The 18,156-nt window shown below is 47.6% G+C and overlaps 1 protein-coding gene across 2 annotated transcripts in view; it reads right to left on the bottom strand.

Annotated features, from left to right (window-relative positions):
- Window positions 1–5,041: 5,041 nt before the first annotated feature.
- The window catches only part of LOC135822465 (poly [ADP-ribose] polymerase tankyrase-1-like), a 29,912-nt gene continuing 16,797 nt past the window's right edge, over window positions 5,042–18,156 (bottom strand). The window contains exons 8-11 of one of the 2 annotated variants that reach the window (XM_065335237.1): window positions 16,477–16,597; window positions 15,977–16,068; window positions 12,210–12,456; window positions 5,042–6,001 (exon numbers count right to left, since the gene is read on the bottom strand). In XM_065335237.1, the coding sequence (XP_065191309.1) occupies window positions 5,977–6,001; window positions 12,210–12,456; window positions 15,977–16,068; window positions 16,477–16,597 (485 nt within the window). In that variant the 3' untranslated portion in view covers window positions 5,042–5,976. The remainder of the gene's footprint in view (window positions 6,002–12,209; window positions 12,457–15,976; window positions 16,069–16,476; window positions 16,598–18,156) is intronic. The other variant, XM_065335238.1, reaches the window with a different exon arrangement.

Below are 18,156 nucleotides of genomic sequence, written 5' to 3'. Positions count from 1 at the left end.
CTCCTCAGTCTGTGCTAATCAAGCGTAGTCTGATACCCGGTATCCAACATCCCACTCGAAATCATGTAAAGGTAGATTTTACTACCATCTGCGTATAAGCGTTTAATCCGATGACCATAAGTATCTTAGACAACAGAGAGAACTGCATGTACTTGTAAATAACGTAACTATTTTATGCACAAAGGCACACAATGAAAACCTTAGCAAATTTATTCCGTTGTGACTCCGAGTTTCATGGCTGAACCAATCATCAGACAACGATAATGGAATAGGAGGCAGCGCTGGTATATCTAAGTGGAGAGAGGTGTGATAATACGATAGCGAGAGGAGTAATCGCGTGAATGTATACAGGGACGGGCTATTTCAGAGGCAGATGCAGTAGACGCAGGTCTAGCACTAAGAAGTACGCGCTTAATGTCGCTCACACACCACACACACACACACACACACACATACTAACACGCACACACATAGTAACACCCACACACACATACACACATACACGCACACACTAACACACACATACACTCACCCACAACACCCTAACTTGCACACGGGCGCACGCACACACAGGACACCCACCCACCCACAACACCCTAACTCGCACACGCACAAACACACGCACACACGCATATACACACACCTATAGACACATGTCCACACGTATACACAGGCATCTGCGTTCGTATGACAAATCTAAGCGCACACAAACTCCTGCAATCACGCGTCAAAAAACCCCGCAGCGGTCATAGCTGTCTATGTAGTAGGGGTGGCCAGCAGAAACTTGCGCTGGTGAGGGCATTTAGATACCAGCTCACTTCTCTTGTTTAGGGAGGTAGCTTTTGAAGCTTTCAGGATGTGGAACTTTTCGGTTAAGCATAGGCCACACTTCTTGCTGATGTTACTGTACGAAGGTGCTCTATCCTTGATCTCCCATCTGATGTCGAATCCGCGGTTCTGATGCGGATTCGACATCAGATGGGAGATCAAGGATAGAGCACCTTCGTACAGTAACATCAGCAAGAAGTGTGGCCTATGCTTAACCGAAAAGTTCCACATCCTGAAAGCTTCAAAAGCTACCTCCCTAAACAAGAGAAGTGAGCTGGTATCTAAATGCCCTCACCAGCGCAAGTTTCTGCTGGCCACCCCTATTACATAGACAGCTATGACCGCTGCGGGGTTTTTTGACGCGTGATTGCAGGAGTTTGTGTGCGCTTAGATTTGTCATACGAACGCAGATGCCTGTGTATACGTGTGGACATGTGTCTATAGGTGTGTGTATATGCGTGTGTGCGTGTGTTTGTGCGTGTGCGAGTTAGGGTGTTGTGGGTGGGTGGGTGTCCTGTGTGTGCGTGCGCCCGTGTGCAAGTTAGGGTGTTGTGGGTGAGTTTATGTGTGTGTTAGTGTGTGCGTGTATGTGTGTATGTGTGTGTGGGTGTTACTATGTGTGTGCGTGTTAGTATGTGTGTGTGTGTGTGTGTGTGTGTGTGGTGTGTGAGCGACATTAAGCGCGTACTTCTTAGTGCTAGACCTGCGCCTACTGCATCTGCCTCTGAAATAGCCCGTCCCTGTATACATTCACGCGATTACTCCTCTCGCTATCGTATTATCACACCTCTCTCCACTTAGATATACCAGCGCTGCCTCCTATTCCATTATCGTTGTCTGATGATTGGTTCAGCCATGAAACTCGGAGTCACAAAGGAATAAATTTGCCAAGGTTTTCATTGTGTGCCTTTGTGTACGCCGCTCTGCCTGAATCAGGCATTGAGCACTCTTGCAGAACCAAAGCATATTGCCTCTGTAACTATTTTATGATCCACTGCGGACAGCCATTCCCTCTCTACAACCCCCCCCCCCCCTATATCCGACCACATGTTCACTACATGTATATTTCATCCTTTCACTCTGTCCTTGCATGTTACCTGGCCTTTGATTTGCGTCCATACCGTATCCACACTGCAATACGTAAGTACATGTGCATTTACATTCCGAGTCTGTTAACGCCAAGCACAAAATGGTACAAGTAACAAATATACTAGAACAGGGTGGGTCGATGAATCAGTGCGCTTTGCTCAGGGAGGGGAGAAAGTGTTAACAAAGGACAGAAAGACATGAACAAATACGGACAGAGCGAAAGAGAGAAAGAGGGAGAGAGAGAGAGAGAGAGAGAGAGAGAGAGAGAGAGAGAGAGAAGAGAGAGAGAGAGAGAGAGAGAGAGAGAGAGAGACAGAGAGTGAGTGAGAGACAGAGAGAGATAAATAGATAGATGGAGAGAGAGAGAGAGAGAGAGAGAGAGAGAGAGAGAGAGAGAGAGAGAGAGAGAGAGAGAGAGAGAGAGAGAGAGAGAGGAGAGAGAGAGAGAGAGAGAGAGAGAGAGAGAGAAGAGAGAGAAAGACAAACAGAGAGAGAGAAAGAGAAAGACAGAGAGACAGAGAGACAGAGAGACAGAGAGACAGACAGACAGACAGACAGACATAGACAGACATAGACAGACATAGACAGACAAACAGACAGGCAGGCAGGCAGGCAGACAGACAGAGATATAGAAACAGAGAGAGGGAGAGAGACACAGAGAGAGAGAGAGAGACAGACAGACAGACAGACAGACAAACAGGCACACAGACAGACAGACAGACAGAGAAAGAATGAAAGAGACAAAAGAGAGACAGAGCGACACCTACAGCGAGGGTGAGAGAGACATACAGACTGACAGACAGAGACAGACAGAGACAGAGGGGAACCGAGAGAAACACACAGAAAGAGAGCCAAAGAGACAGAGACAGACAGACAGAGAGACATACATACATACAGACAGACAGAGTGAGACAGACAGACAGACCGACAGATAGGCAGAGACAGACAGACAGACAGAGACAGAGAGAAGCAGAGAGAAAGGGAGAGAGACACATACAGAAATAGAGCCAGAGAAACAGAGAAAGAGAGACAGGGAGAGAGGCAGGGAGACAGAAACAGAGACACGTACCAGAGAGAGACAGAGACAGACAGACAAACAGGCAGGTAGGCAGACATACAGGCAGGGAGAGAGAAACAGATAAACAGAGAGAGAGGGAGAGAGCTCGAAAATATTAAAGAAAGACAATGGTACTGAGACTAGGACGAACATGACAACTATTGAGCAGGGGCTGCACCGAGACGCAGCAGTGATGGTGGGGCATTGATGGCTCTACCGACCTGAGGTCTCCGCATCACGGCCAAAAACACGCACCAAAAGCAAAAGATAGAGCTGTACGAGTCAGCAAAGTGAAAAGAAAGGAAGGGTTAACCAGCGAGTGTGCGGGAGAAGCTGTGAGACTATTTTACATAAAACATAAAACAAATTACAAGGGTTATGACTGAGAGGAGCATCATCATGGCTGATCATGGCGAGTCGATTGTCCGAGCCAGTTGTGGTGCCGCATAGATAGGGGTAGACGAGAGCATCATCATAGCGAGTCGACTGCCCAGGGCCAGTTTGTGCTTCGCCGATGGCGATAAACGTTAGTTTTGAATGCTTGCATTCCCTTGCTGTGGAGAGGCTGGGACAGAAGAGTGGTGAGGAGGGAGTTCCAGTCACCAATACTGCAGTGTGGGAACGAACGCTTCAATGCCAGCAACTTTGAATCTTTCTTCAACACTTCGTAGAGCAGCCGCTCAAGGCCTTTCCTTCACGTTAGGGTAGCGATCCTTCCTAGATGCCATCGCCAATATTACGTTTTCTACGATGATACTCCAGTAGTGTTTCTCCGAAAATGAAGTCAGCTCCCATTACCGAGTGCAGTACTCGCACAACAGTAGCACTAGCAGTTCGCCTGGAAGTGTAAACAAATTTTTTGCAAGTCTTCAATCAAGTTTGCATGTGCGCGCTGTACATGTAGCCAGCCATATCCCCATCTCCCATGTGCGTGAACAGATTGCTTCACGGGAAAGGTAGCGAGGTCCGCGGACGTCTCTTACGGAAAGATGTTTTGGCCGGTAGTCGTTCTTGTTCGAGGGGTCTTCTCTTTCATCTACCTTCGTCTTGCCATCGAAAACTCGGCGTCGAAAATGAAGCCGGAGTGCCCCTTTAAGGCCGTTATCACACTGCGTTTGTTTGAGTCGCGTTTGCGTCAGCGTTTGCATTTGAGATTGGAAAACGCAAGACGTGATATCATACTATACTTGTGATTTTCAGCGTTTGCGTCGAAATCTGTGCGCGCGGGAAAATACAAAAATGTGGGGAATCAATCTCGAGGTGGCCGTGGATGTTGAATTTATTTTCCTGAGATCGAGAAGTGTTCTGTTTCTGCTCCTATGTCCTTTGTCAGTGGTGCTGGGAGAATGGGAGTCGATGGGAAGACTGCAGCCGTTGCGTTGCCTGTGTTGGGGTGGCAGTTCCGTTGTTGAGGCACATCGTCCAGCTAGGCTAGCCGCCGCCGACTAGTCAGCGCAACCTCAGCCAGACAGCCACGAGCTCGCATCAGCTCCATGCCTCGCGAATCCAAAATCAATCAATCAGTACATGTAGTAGAAGTACCCTCGCCGGCCTCAGCAACTAGATGGAAATGAAGATTTGAAAAGCACACTTGAGAATCACTCGAAAACACTCAAAAACAATGCAGGAAGTGCTGTGATAAAGAAAGTCCGACCTGCGTTTAGGCGATTCGGTTTTGACCACCCCCCCCCCCCCTCCCCCCCTGGTTTGCGTCTGCGTCTGCGGCTGTGCGTCTGGAAACCAACGCGCTTGCGATAACGTCACATGATGGCATTTCCTAGGCGACCGTCAAAAACCGAAGAAAACGCAGACGCAAATGCGACTTTTGAGCGCAGTGTGATAAGGGCCTAAGTGACGGTCCCTCTAGTCCTAGTACCCTTGGTAATGCTGGTAACCCTGGTAACCCTGGTCTACGTCATTGTATCAGATTCTCTTGTCATTGTACATGTAGATCCATCTCGAGCCTAGTATCAGTATCAGATGCTAGGCTGAAAATGGTGGTAAGGGGCAGCATGCAGTGATCATGGCTGCAACAGACGCAGGGGCCAGAGAAGAGTACAGCAATGATAGCTGGGAACATCAACAATGACGTCACACAGTGATTGAGTGTTTTTAAAACAGTAAATCGTTGCAATTAGAATTGGAGGTGGATGGGTGAAGACATGGTGGTGATAACAGCAGTCTCAGCTGCTGGGACACCAAAGGGAGGTGGTCAACAATTTAAAAAACAAAACACACTCAAATCTCAGACAGCCAGCTGTTTCCACTTTGTTATATCTCATCAGCAGTGAGCCGATGACAGCAAAAAGAGTAAGGCAATGTCATTTGTATTTACTAGCATGGAACTGAGAAATTCCCAGCCTATTTCAACGCATTAACCGCATTCTACAAAATGTACCAAGTTCTGGTAAGATCTTCAGTCTTGAATTTGAATACAAAAATCAAGTCTGCAAAGATATAGGTTAGGCTTCTATGAAATCAATGTGGATTGGCTCAGCGCACAGAGGCATCGTGATCTCAACATCGTTAGTCAAGTTTCAGTAAAGGCTAACGCAAGCGTGTCTTGAAATAAATATTCTTATTACATTAATGGCGGGAGTGAGAGGAGCTTCAAAAACTTCCCTGATTGTCTGCCATGGATTGAAAAGTGATAGTTTATTATTGTCATAATTTACTAACTGCAATTCAAAGTAAATAGCATGTGAGTTTCAAGTGTACTTCAAGCCATTAGAAACATCACTGCTATGTGTAAATTCATAATGAAGGAAAATGGCATGGGCTGGTCACAGCAACACAGGCCAACTCGCAATGAAAACACACAGCGCCCATGATGCCTAGAGACGAACGCTCTGATCACAAGAAGACGTCAGGCTCCACGACGCTGCCTGGAGGGCAGCCAGGCTGCTAATCGGATCCGGCCGAGGCCCTGAGCTGCTGGGGTCGGAGAGCAGACGCTTGCCCCCCCCCCCCCTGCCATCTCTGGACCAGGCCTAATCTCCTGCTTATTGTTCCAAGTACTTGGCATTCCTGGCAAAAAACGGGTCAAACAGCAGCAGAGTGAACTTCTCATTGTCATGGTACAGTGCACAATGGATGAGCAGAGACCCGGACGAAAGACAGAGACGGAGCACAGCAACACACACACACACGTTTCTAATAGAACTGGGCTAACTTTTCTTGTAGCTCAACAGTTCACTTGTTACTGTAAAATGGTAAAATGGCTAATTATAACGTCAGTACCGTAGGTCCATGTCATGCTATGTTATCGCATGAGCTGATTGTTTAGTAACTGGTGGTGTTACTGGATAACTGGACATTATAGCGTAACTTGTAGTTCCTTGGTCCTTTTATTTTTTATAAATTAATCCTTGGCTCTCCATCCGAGTCCAATTTAAGCGCAGGTGATATTATAGCGATTTTAACGAAAGAAGTGTTTTCGCTAAAGTTTTGCCGCGTCAATTGAAATTTAGCAGGTACTACTACTAGTCATCTTCTTTTTCTTAAAACTCTGAAACTCGGGTCACTGACATATTAAGCAACTTAGATTGAACATAGTAAGATCGGTGGTTCAGTGGATAACACCCCCCCCCCCCCCCCCCCCCAACCCACCGCCACCGGAAGGTGCAGAGACCACTGATATACACAGGTGATCGTTATATACAGGTGATGTATGTATGTATGTATGTATATTTTTATTTGAATTCGCAAGTACACACGGGCTACAAGCCCAATTACATGGAAGCGAATGCCATAATGAGGCCAGTTAAGAAAAAAAGGTGGAGGAAGGAGGAGGACGGTAGCAAATCAACAGGGAGGACAATTCAGGACCAAAATCAACAATTGCACAAATGTGAGAGCACCTGAGACCGAGGGTACCTGTGGAGCGATAAAGTGCCAAGCAAACAGAAGAAAGGAAATCGCAAGCCAATACACGCTAAACTGCACTTGAGTTAGAACGAAGGGGGAAACCGGAGCTCAACAAAATTATAACGTACAAAGTCATAATAAGAAGTCAACTGGATGAGAAGTAGCACAAGCAAACATTTCCTGACACGATCATTGCCATTTAGGATCTTTATACACAAGTGGTCTTAAGACACAGGTACCCTTTATTTATTTATTTCTGCACCTCGTGGCATGTCAAGACAGCCAATTGAATTGAGGAGAGGGTGAGACCAACCACGGAAGAAGAGAAAAAAGAAAATGAAGAGCACGTACACAAAGTGGGAAGGGATTAGCAACTTACAAAGCAATGGGATGCTCAGCGAGCTATGCAGCGGAAGTGGGGACTGTGACTTTGTTTACTGGGAGATACTGAAGTGCTGTCTGACGAGGGTACGGAATTTGGGCATATCTGGAGCTTGTCTAACACTGGGAGGCAGTTGGAGCCACGTGGAGTAGGAGAAAAAGAAAGGGGTATTTACGAATAAGGTAGACCTAGCTAGGGGGAGACAAACGCAGCTTCGGGTGATGCCACCTGAATTGAACCAATTAAGGGACTGTAAATGAGCAGGGTGCTGGTCAAGAAAAATTGAATGTGCCAGGGTGCACTTGGAAGCACCAATGTAGTGTTGCAGAGTGGTAGTGGATGCAGCAGCATAAAAGTCTAGATTTGAGATAACGATCAGTACGAAATATGATGCGCAGTATACGGCAATGGAGAACTTCTAATTTACCTATGTGGGTTTTGTTAATGGTGGACCAGGCAAGGAAGCCGTACGTGAAGAGGGGAAGAATGTATGATTTATAAAAATTAATCCGGCAATTTTGGGGCAAATGGGACAAGTGATTTGACATTATGCCGACAGATCGGCATACTTTGGACCACACATGATCAGCATGGTGAGACCAGGAGAGGGCGGAATCTATGACAATGCCAAGGCGTTTATGGTGGGGTGCTACAGAGATAGGGTGACCGGGATCATCGTGAAAGTGGAAGATGGGCACTGGATCTGTGGGAGGGGGAAAAAGCAGCGTTTGGCGTAGCCGGGACATGTCTGCAGTGGCTCACCAGCTATCTCACTGAACGTCGACAGAGTGTCCGAATTGGACATGCCCTGTCTGCCCCTCTAACAGTCCACTCTGGAGTGCCCCAGGGCTCTATCTTGGGGCCTCTATTGTTCATCGTATACGTTAATGATTTGGCAGGTTTGGATCATACCTCACTCTACGCGGACGATACAGCGCTCCATATAACCGAGCCAGGCTTATTGCAAGCCTGCGACTCGCTACAGTATCACATTAATCAAGTTGTGGGCTGGATGTCGAAGTGGAAACTCCGCCCCAATGTGTCGAAAACGGCAATCCTTTGTATCCCCCCATGACCCTCCAGTGACCTCACCCTCCTTACGACTCGGCTTTTTACTTTCCCTGATGATCCCATTGCTATTAACATTGTTAAAAATCACAAACACCTTGGTATATTTCTTGATGAACACTTGTCCTGGGATTCGCACGTAACCTATATTGAAAAGCGAGTTTGCTCCGCGATAGGCTGCATTTCTCCTCACATCTCCCATCTACACCATGGTTGTCGAATACAAATTTATCACTCTTATGTTCTTCCTTTGTTTGATTACTGCTCTCTCGTTTGGTCCTCCGGTCTATCCTCCGCTCTTATGCATCGGTTAGAAGTCACCCACCGTAAATTACTTCGATTAATATTTCGCATGCCCCCTCTGACCTCCTCTCAGACGCTATACATTTTGGCTTCCTCTTCCCCTCTCTCAGAACGCTTTCCCCACTCGGCATGCAAATTCATTCACCGTATTAAGCTTCAACTTGCTCCTCCTCATGCACTTGCGCATTTAAGCTGGTTCAATAATAGCTCGCGTACTAGATGTTCTCTCCATTTCCCACTTGCTAGGTCATCGATCCTTTTAAAATCCCCTCTGTTCAAGTCCTATTCTCATTGGTCTCGGCTTCCGCAGGAGGTAAAGTCTCGTGACACCTTCGCTGCATTTTGTTCCATTCTGCCCGCGCCTAAGTTGAATTGAATTGAATTCGTTGTTTTCCATTGCTAGCCTAATCTTCATACTGCTCTCTCCAGGTTCCTATAGTACTCCTTTTGTTTTGTTTTCTTTTCTCTTTTTCTTCTCCTTCTTTTTCTCAGTTGTCCCCACCATGGCTGGTTAAAATCGCCCGCATCACATGCTTATTGGCACTATGTCATCGTGATTGTGAAATAATAATAATAAAATAAGGAGGAGCTCGGTTTTGGTCACATTTGGCTTAAGGGTACCAAGTGCTCATCCAGTGAACAATGTCGTTGACACAGGTCTGAACTTCGGGGTACAGGGTGGCGTGAGATGGGGAGGAAGCAAGGACAGTGGTATCATCTGCAAACTAAGAAATATTGGAAATTGAATAGGCGAGGTCATTAACGTATGTGAGGAAGAGCAGGGGACCTAAAATGGAGCCCTGGGGCACTCCGGATTTCACAGACTCGGGGTCAGATAAGGTTTTATTCACTGTGACGCACTGATTTCGGTCCAAGAGGTAGCTAGTTATCCAGGCGAGTAGGGAGCCGGAGACACAATGGGCACGAAGTTTGGCGATCAGGTCCTTGTGCCACACGGTGTCGAAGGCCTTGGAGAGGTCAAAGAAACAGATGCAGGAGACCTGCCGCTGGTCTTTTAGGGAGCAGAGGTCTTGGATTATGCGGGACAATTGCAGGGTTGTGTTGTCCTTACGACGGAAGCCAGATTGTGCGGGGTGAAGAAGAGGGGAGATATGGCTGTACAAGCGGTCACACACTATTCTCTCTAGCAGTTTGGAGACGCAGGACAGGAGGGAGATTGGTCGGTAATTAGACGGGTTGTTCTTGTCGCCTTTATTTTTGTACATTGGAATGACAGTGGCTGACTTCCATCGTGACAGTAATGTGCAGGAGGAGAGGGAAAGGTTAAAAAGAATGGAGAGTGGGCGAGCAATTGGGTAGCTCAGTTTCCTGAGGATCTCATTGGTGATGTTATTAGCTCCGGGGGATTTGTTCAGAGGCAGTCTTGCAATATACTTGTGAATAGTTGATGAGGAGATGATCAGGGAGTGCAATGTAGTTGCTGGTGGAGGTAGGGAGGAAATAGTGGGAATAGGAGCATCGGGGTCGACCTGTAAGCCAGCACTGACGAAGTGGCGGTTCAATAAGTTACCAATGGATGCCGGAGAGGTGCTTGTTCGACCATTGGGGCCCACCATCTTCGAAGGTATGACCCGGGCGCTGGTAGGATTTCGCAGTTGACGAATGAGCACAGGGAGGGATGGGAGGCGAGGGTTTGTGGGAGATATCGTGGCACGGAGGTTGCGGATGTAGCAGCGATGGCAGGATCTGGAAAGGCATTTTACATAGTTACGTTGGTGTTTGTATTTGTTGAAATTTGTAGGGGATGGGTATTTCCGGTAGATGCTGTAGAGATCGCTCTTGACTTTAATAGCTGCTTTCAGTGATGGAGTCGTCCAGGGGCAGGGTTTGTGGCGTGATTTCCGACGAGGAGGTGAGGATCTTCCTATATATAGGTCCAAGGCACCTTCAAGGATGTCAGTGAATGCGGAGACAGCCGTGTCGATGCAGTGGGAGGCAAAGGACCTGAGAGCAGGGTACATCTGCGAGAAAAACATTCATGGCATTCCACATGTTATCCGTGGCACTCAGGACATTGTATTTTTGTGTAGATGGTGGGCTACGACAGGTGCTGGCTGCTGTGGGGGAAGACTTTGAGGAGGAGAACTCAGCCAGCAGGACGGCATGGTCTGATGCGCCAAGAGAAGCCAGGTGTTGAATGTGGTTGAGTTGGTTAGGGATGTTGCTCGCGATAAGGTCTAGACAGCTGCCAAGTCCATTCGAGCGGAGGTGGGTGGGAAAGGTTACCGATTGGGTCAAATTATAGTATGAGAAGAGGTTGTCAAGACTCAGACCCTGTGCATCTGTTTGGTCAGTTGAGCACCAGCCGGAATACCTACAGTTGAAGTCGCCTGATATCACAAGGGCTTCGGGTTTCCTTTGAGTTGATTGCAGGGCTATTTGGAAGCGGTCGAGAAAAGTCGAGAAGTCATCCGTCGACGGGGAAGGAGCACGGTAGATACAGGCTACTGTTAGGTGGGGTGTTGGCAGGTCAGAAGGTGAGACAAGCTTACGTTTAGCGAGTGTTAGCCAAAGTGCTAGCGCTTCTAAGCCCGGTTGCTGAAAATCCGGTAGCTGATCAATGGAAGTTCACAGACCTTCACGAACTAAGATTAGAACTCCTCCGTACCACCTGTGTGGGTCACAGTTCTGTCTATTTTCTAAAACAGGTCGGTCTCGGCGGAAGCATTCATAGTGTGGCACGTGGAAAGCTTGTGTGGGAGTAAGCCAGGTCTCTGTAATGCATACTACGCTGGGTGTGTGATCTTCACAGATTTGAATGAGTTCGCCCGACTTGTTTGCTATGGAGCGAGCATTAAGGACACAGATTGTAAGTCGGTGAGTAGCAGCATGTACAGAATGGGGGAAGAAAGGTGGGGCAAGAGCGCTGAGAGGTGCAGGGGTTGAAGTGGAAGAGGAGGGAGAGAGGTTATGCATTGGAAGCTGGCTTCGTCACTTTTGGGCTAAACCCAAATGGTCGTGCTACACAGGTGGTTATCACCGAGGTGGTCATGATACATACATGTACATGTGTAAGTGGTCTTCTTACCACACAGATGATCTTTATTTAGAGGGGGTTTTAGCACACAGGTGGTCTTAGCACACAGGTGGTCTTAGCTCACAGGTGGTCTTAGCACAGTTGGTCTATACAGGGTCCTAAAAACAGGTGGTCTTAGCACACAGGTTGTCTTTGTACCCAGCTGGTCTTTATAGTTTAGGAGCCGCATCTGATGCCTGATCATGGGGTGGTGGCGTCCCACGGAAGCGGAAAGGTGGTTCTTGACCAGGGAGTTGTACGACTCCTTGTTCTTGACCTGCCCGATACGCGAACCCCGTCGAATTTATTATTATTTATTTTTAATCTTTATAAATACATGAAGGTGGTCATTATACATAGGTGGCTTTATTCGAAGGGGGTCTTTATTCGAAGGGGGTCTTTATTCGAAGGGGTCTTAATTTAAACACAGGTGATATTTTTTATACATAGGTGTTATTTATACACAGGTGTGCTGAAACCATGGTAACATGATCTGATGCCTCAACCTTCTTCCACTGCAGATCACTAAACTATCCCCGCCACTCCCCCCCCCCCCACACACACAGCCTGCAACTCACTTGATTTCCGTGAAAAGATGGCGCCGGCTATGCTTGGCATTATCAGCCAGCAGGTTAAACAGCTCTTGGACGGTTGTGCTCGGACGTTGTTGCATCAGATACAGCAGGATACAGAAGAGGTTGTTCTCTCCTTTGCCTGGGCCTCGGATGTTACCTTTATACATTTCATGAAACGACTGTAGCACGTTGGGGTAGACGTTTGTGTATTTTGGAGCCACTAGCTGCACAGCCGCCTTACCGCAGTTTGCTACAACATCACCAGAAGAATGGGCAGAAAAGAACAATGACACTGTTTTTGAGCTGCTGACTTTTCAGTTTTCACACTTGTAGCAGGATGTTTATCTCCCTCACTTCTGTGCCAATGGAATTGCTGTCTTAGTTATTTTTGCTTTACTCCATGTGAGAGACCATGAAGAGAAGGGAACGAAAATGTTCGTTTCTAAAATTTCCTAGTGTTCATTTGGAACGGTGTGGATTGTGTGAATGCGTGTACTGCATTGAAGAACAGTGAGCTTCATTTAACACGAAAGAGTGGTAGCGACCTCGGCGATAATCGTATAAGAAAGTTAGTTGCTCTCACACTGAAACAGTCAGTAGTGAGTCAGTCAAGGCTCAAGTCAGGTCGACGGGAATAGCGCGAGCTGCAGTGTGAGAGTAACCAACTTCCTTACAGCTTCATTTAACGTAAACATAATTAAAAGATTGCGGGGATGAGCTTAGCCGTTCCCTAGTCATGATCGGCAGAGGTAGAACACCAGTTCACATAACAACTTGAATTGACCACAACCTGCATCAAGCAATGGAGTAGACTTGGTTACGTATGTCCATTGCAGCTGATGCTGCACTTGATGAGTTGCCAAGGCAAGCCGTGGTAATAAAAACAAAAAAAGTACTCAAGAGTCAGTACCACTCTTAGGGGACATGACTTCAATAGGAACACTGGTTAAAAAACAATGTACAAGGATATCACCTTCTCATCAAAGTCTACACATACACATGCATACAGTGACAAGAGGGTATTGCAAAACAATTCAAGCAGCTCAGGGGCACTCACTGGCTCTGAAAATATTTTCACCTGGTTGAACCACACAATTAGTATTGTTAGGTACCACCTCCCGTACATTTTCTAGCTGGCCTGCATGCACTTGCGTACGCACCTTTTGTCTCCTTTTGCTCCGTTGGCCTGGGTAGCTACTTGCGCGCCCATATTTGCCATAGCTACCCAGGCCCTTTATCTTGCCGTTTAGACTTGATCTCGCTCTCTCTTTTCTCACTCTTCAATGTAGTCGTTTCGTTCGTCTTGGTCTCTTGTCTCGTCGTCTACTAGTATAATAAATGTCGTTCCCACTAACCTGTTCCCGTTGTAATGTCTGGATATGTCGTCAGTCGTCCTGTTTCGAACTCAACATTGGCACCCAACGTGGGGCTCGAACCCACGACCCTGAGATCATCCCATGCCCAGCCGTCCTCAACCACCATTCGTCTCGTCTATGTCAACCTCGTCTCGTCCATGTCAGTCTCGTCTCTCCTACGCCAACCTCGTCTCGTCTCTATCAACCTCGTCTCTCCTACGCCAACCTCGTCTCGTCTATATCAACCTCGTGTCGTTCAAGCCATGCAGGTCAGCTACCTTTCTCTCTTTCTTTTTTTGTATGCGTTCCTTCTTCGTCAAATATATTTTCGTGAATTTTTTGTTAGTGTGTGTGCGCGCGGGTGTCCTTCATTAATATTAGGGGTCCGATCATGGTGAGCCACGCTCTCTTATTTATGTCGTATATTAAAGTGTAACTAGGCTCTATTAGCCGTGCAAAATACTAGTCATCAGAATACAATTCAAGTCCCTCGTCGAACTCCAATAGTTATTTTTGTGCCATGTTTTGAAGGGGCGTTTGGGCCCGTTGTTATTGGCCTTGTACACACTATAGTATGAGTAGTACAGGAACGTTGACGGTTGTAATGATCTGTAGTGCATTTTTTTTAGTACACACTTTTGTGAGGCCCGTGCGTTGTGTGTGTGTGTGTTTTTTTCTCCTTCAGTCGTTTTTTAAAATCTTTTTCTCTCTTTTTTTTTCTCTCCGCGAGGACGCGGGATTTTTTCATGGAGGGGTGGTATGTTAGGTACCACCTCCCGTACATTTTCTAGCTGGCCTGCATGCACTTGCGTACGCACCTTTTGTCTCCTTTTGCTCCGTTGGCCTGGGTAGCTACTTGCGCGCCCATATTTGCCATAGCTACCCAGGCCCTTTATCTTGCCGTTTAGACTTGATCTCGCTCTCTCTTTTCTCACTCTTCAATGTAGTCGTTTCGTTCGTCTTGGTCTCTTGTCTCGTCGTCTACTAGTATAATAAATGTCGTTCCCACTAACCTGTTCCCGTTGTAATGTCTGGATATGTCGTCAGTCGTCCTGTTTCGAACTCAACAGTATGTTTGGACGCCACGGAGAATGTTCAAATACAAAAAGAAATTTATGCCACCAGCCTCACGCTTATTTTCTCCGAAAATCGCCCACAATCGAAAGGCTCCTGCACTCCCAGAGAATAAGATTGACTCTAGAACTACCTCAAACTACAGTGCTGGCAACTGAAATCTGACCCCCTAGGGGACCCCAAGGGCACCCCTAGGGGGTCGGATTTCAGTTGCCAGTACTGTATGTTTACTCACAATTCGCTTCTTCCTCCATTCAAGCAAAACTTCGTTGCGTTTTTACAGTTCAGTCCAAATCATTCTATGGCTACGAACACGCTTTGCAAAGTGGAAAACAAGGCAGCATGTGAAAGATATTTATTTACAGATGTCACACCGCTCGTTTCAAAGCAGTCCAGCTTCACTCTTCGTCTGAATCTGATGACGACTCACTCCCTGATGACATCGAGTCTGCCTCCTCGCTGATTTTCGCCTCCAGCGCTGCCAGCTTTTGTTCCGCAGCCTTTACAAGTTTGCAAGACATAATTTGATCGTGGAGATTGCCAAGTTCTTCGCTCGAACTGTGTGCTTGACGACCTCCACGGTGGCGCTGGTAGTTGTGGCCACTCTCCGGAACGCTATGGAAAGAGCCATGCAGACCCAAACAAACGCTCCCCATCTTTACAGCGGTGTAGTCGTGCCAGCACGTTTCCACACCCTGCAGAAGCTCCTTTCTGGTTTCCTTCACCACGAGTGACTGTGGAAGAACGCCAAGTCGTCGATGTTGAGATCAGGATTTTGCGCCGACTGAACGACAACCTGAATGTCGAACACTTTTGATTTCCCCTGCGCTGCAAACACAAGTGCATTGATTTTAGCTGCGTGCGGATGCACACCATCGACTCGTGCTAGTACAGCACTCACAGTGCCTGAGCGCTGGCCGGCTCCTGGACACTTCTTCGAGCCACGCGATCTTTCAAACTGTTTCTCATTTTCGCACTTTGGTGTCATGCGCGCGCGCCTGGGGTTGTGTTCTGGTGACATCCTGTCGAGAAACGGTTCTGCTTGGCCAATTTTTTCAAAGGACTCCATGCTTTTCGGAGGTTCAAAAGCCTGTCTGAACAATGGACGACAACTCGGCTACCCTATGTAGGGGATAGATCACTGACATGTATGTCTAATGCCGACAGAAATATCATGACAAGAACACTTAAAACGCAACGAAGTTTCGCTTAGGGGAGGAAGTACATACACGTATACACACGGCTAAAACTCTGCCGTGTCCTTGCTGGAGAAAATATATTCACCACCCGGCATCATTGAAATAAGTTACACATGAATCACGTTGTCCAAAAGCAACCAACCTATCTGGTCACCTCCCTCCTTTCCGCCAATGAACGGTTCAATCGAGCTAACAAACGCATGCCAGTCGGCAATCTGCTCAAGTGTCTTTCCACTGCAGTGCAGAGTGGTATACAGAACAAAACAACACAAAAAACTAGAAACAGGTCCACGTTCTAGGTAGGGCCGTAACAGTAGAGTCTCCCCCAGTGGACAGTAGAGCCCCTCCCTCAGTGGACACGGTAGAGTCCCCCCCCCCATCCAGTGGACAGTGCCTGCCCCCCCCCTCCCTCCCCCCCCCCCCCCCCGGGACAGTAGAATCCCACATCGGTGGACAGTAGAGCCTTGAAATGCGATGCAGCATTATGTGATGAAAAAGACCCACTCACTAAATGTGCAGGCAGTGTGTTGTCAGTGTTTCCATTACCCTGAACGCTTCGTTAATGAAAGCGGCTGATTGGTCAGCTTCGAGGCAACGTATTTGACCTATTTATATAAACCTGCGAGGAAATCTTTCACTAACCCAATGGCACCAAGTGACATTAATTCCGCGCCGTGAACACAGCTTCCAACAGCGCTGTGATGACCGCTTCCACCAGCACCGTGACCACCGCTTCTACTGTCCACACTGACACAGGCTTCTGCTGCAAGGCAACAGACAGCGTGCCATTGGAGTGGCCAAGAGACATGCACACGCACACCACACACACACACACACACACACACACACACACACACACACACACACACACACACACACACACACACACACACACACACACACACACACACACTTGTACTGTACTGTACTTGTTGCTCACTGCCAAAACTGGTCACGTGAGTCCCCCCGGGAGAGGGGAGAGAGACTCAAAAGCAATCTTGGAAAGATGACTCAATTGGTTATTGAACCGCCCAACGGCCGACACCCCCTGAAATCCCCAACACTCTGGGTGGACTTGAAAATGACCCCACTTATGGGCTCACCACACCTCAGTAAGTGGTGAGGACAAGGTGCAGAAAAAGGATTGACGGCATCAGGGTATCCGTCCCGACGTCCAACTGCAGTTACCCCTGCCCCCAGTGAAGGTAATACTTGCTACTAGTGTGAGTGGCTAAATCAGAGTGGATCTGATAAAAGCTTCACTAGCACCATTGATTACACAAGAGTTAATCTAGCCAGAAGCAGTCCATGGTTCACAGGTATATTATATACTTCAAATAGAAAGTATATGAACCCTGGAACCAACAAAGGTAGCAGGTACAACATTACACCTTCAAGCAGCCGAGCCAGTTGGCAACAGACCCAACACAATCAGGCATAAGTGTACCTACCAACCGAACTAGCTGGCACCCACCCACACACACACACACTACTGCTGCTGCTGCTGCTGCTGCTGCTACTACTACTATGATACAGCTACCCTAAACAGGTCACGCCGCCCTCCACCCAAGCATGGGCACTATGAGGGGCAGTGGCAAATAAAGAGAATCAGCTAGCAGAACTGGCAAAACAGATGAAACAATGGAGTAGAACGGACGACTGCTGTACTGTAACAACAACCTGACAGCTACATGTACAGTGACAACGACTGAAAACGAACAGGAAAGAAAATAAATTTCATGTCCCAAAAAAAAAACACTGTCCACGAAAGAATCCACCAAGCAAAAGGAGTGTGAGCATCCGAAATCCCACCAGGACTCCACTAGCAGTTCTTCCACGTTGATGATGTAAGCGGCAGGGCAGGGCCTCATAAATCCGACAGACTTCCACAACGCTTGACCAGTGCACTCATGATGACGAAATATTGAAGTTTCAATTTCCACCATTCCGCCATGGCGATCTTCCTCTCCGCACTCGCTCGTCCACTCCACTGTAAACAACGAGTCATTCCAGCACTCCACCAGCCAATCCGCAATTCCCACCACTGCATTCTTTGAGCTTGGATTCTTTACAGCACTTGAGGGACAGCTACTCCACTGCGAGTTGTGGACCATGGCCGACGCAGCAGTGACAATATCAAAATAAATTGTCCTACAAGCTACATCGCGATTCCGCGTTCCAATTATGCAGCACTACCTTGGCAGTGTGCGAGGGTGCTCCAGGGTCGACTCTAGCTATGCCAGAGTCGCCCTGGGCAGGCAGAAAACTTTGGAGAAAGCCAAGAAAACGGAGCTTAGAAAGTGTAACCTGCTCCCAAGGAGC

This window comes from Sycon ciliatum, chromosome 8 (genome assembly GCF_964019385.1).
Source record: "Sycon ciliatum chromosome 8, ocSycCili1.1, whole genome shotgun sequence".
Classification (NCBI taxonomy): Eukaryota; Metazoa; Porifera; class Calcarea; order Leucosolenida; family Sycettidae; genus Sycon; species Sycon ciliatum.
The sequence above is the reverse complement of the archived record's forward strand: the minus strand, read 5'-3'. Positions and strand labels throughout refer to the sequence as shown.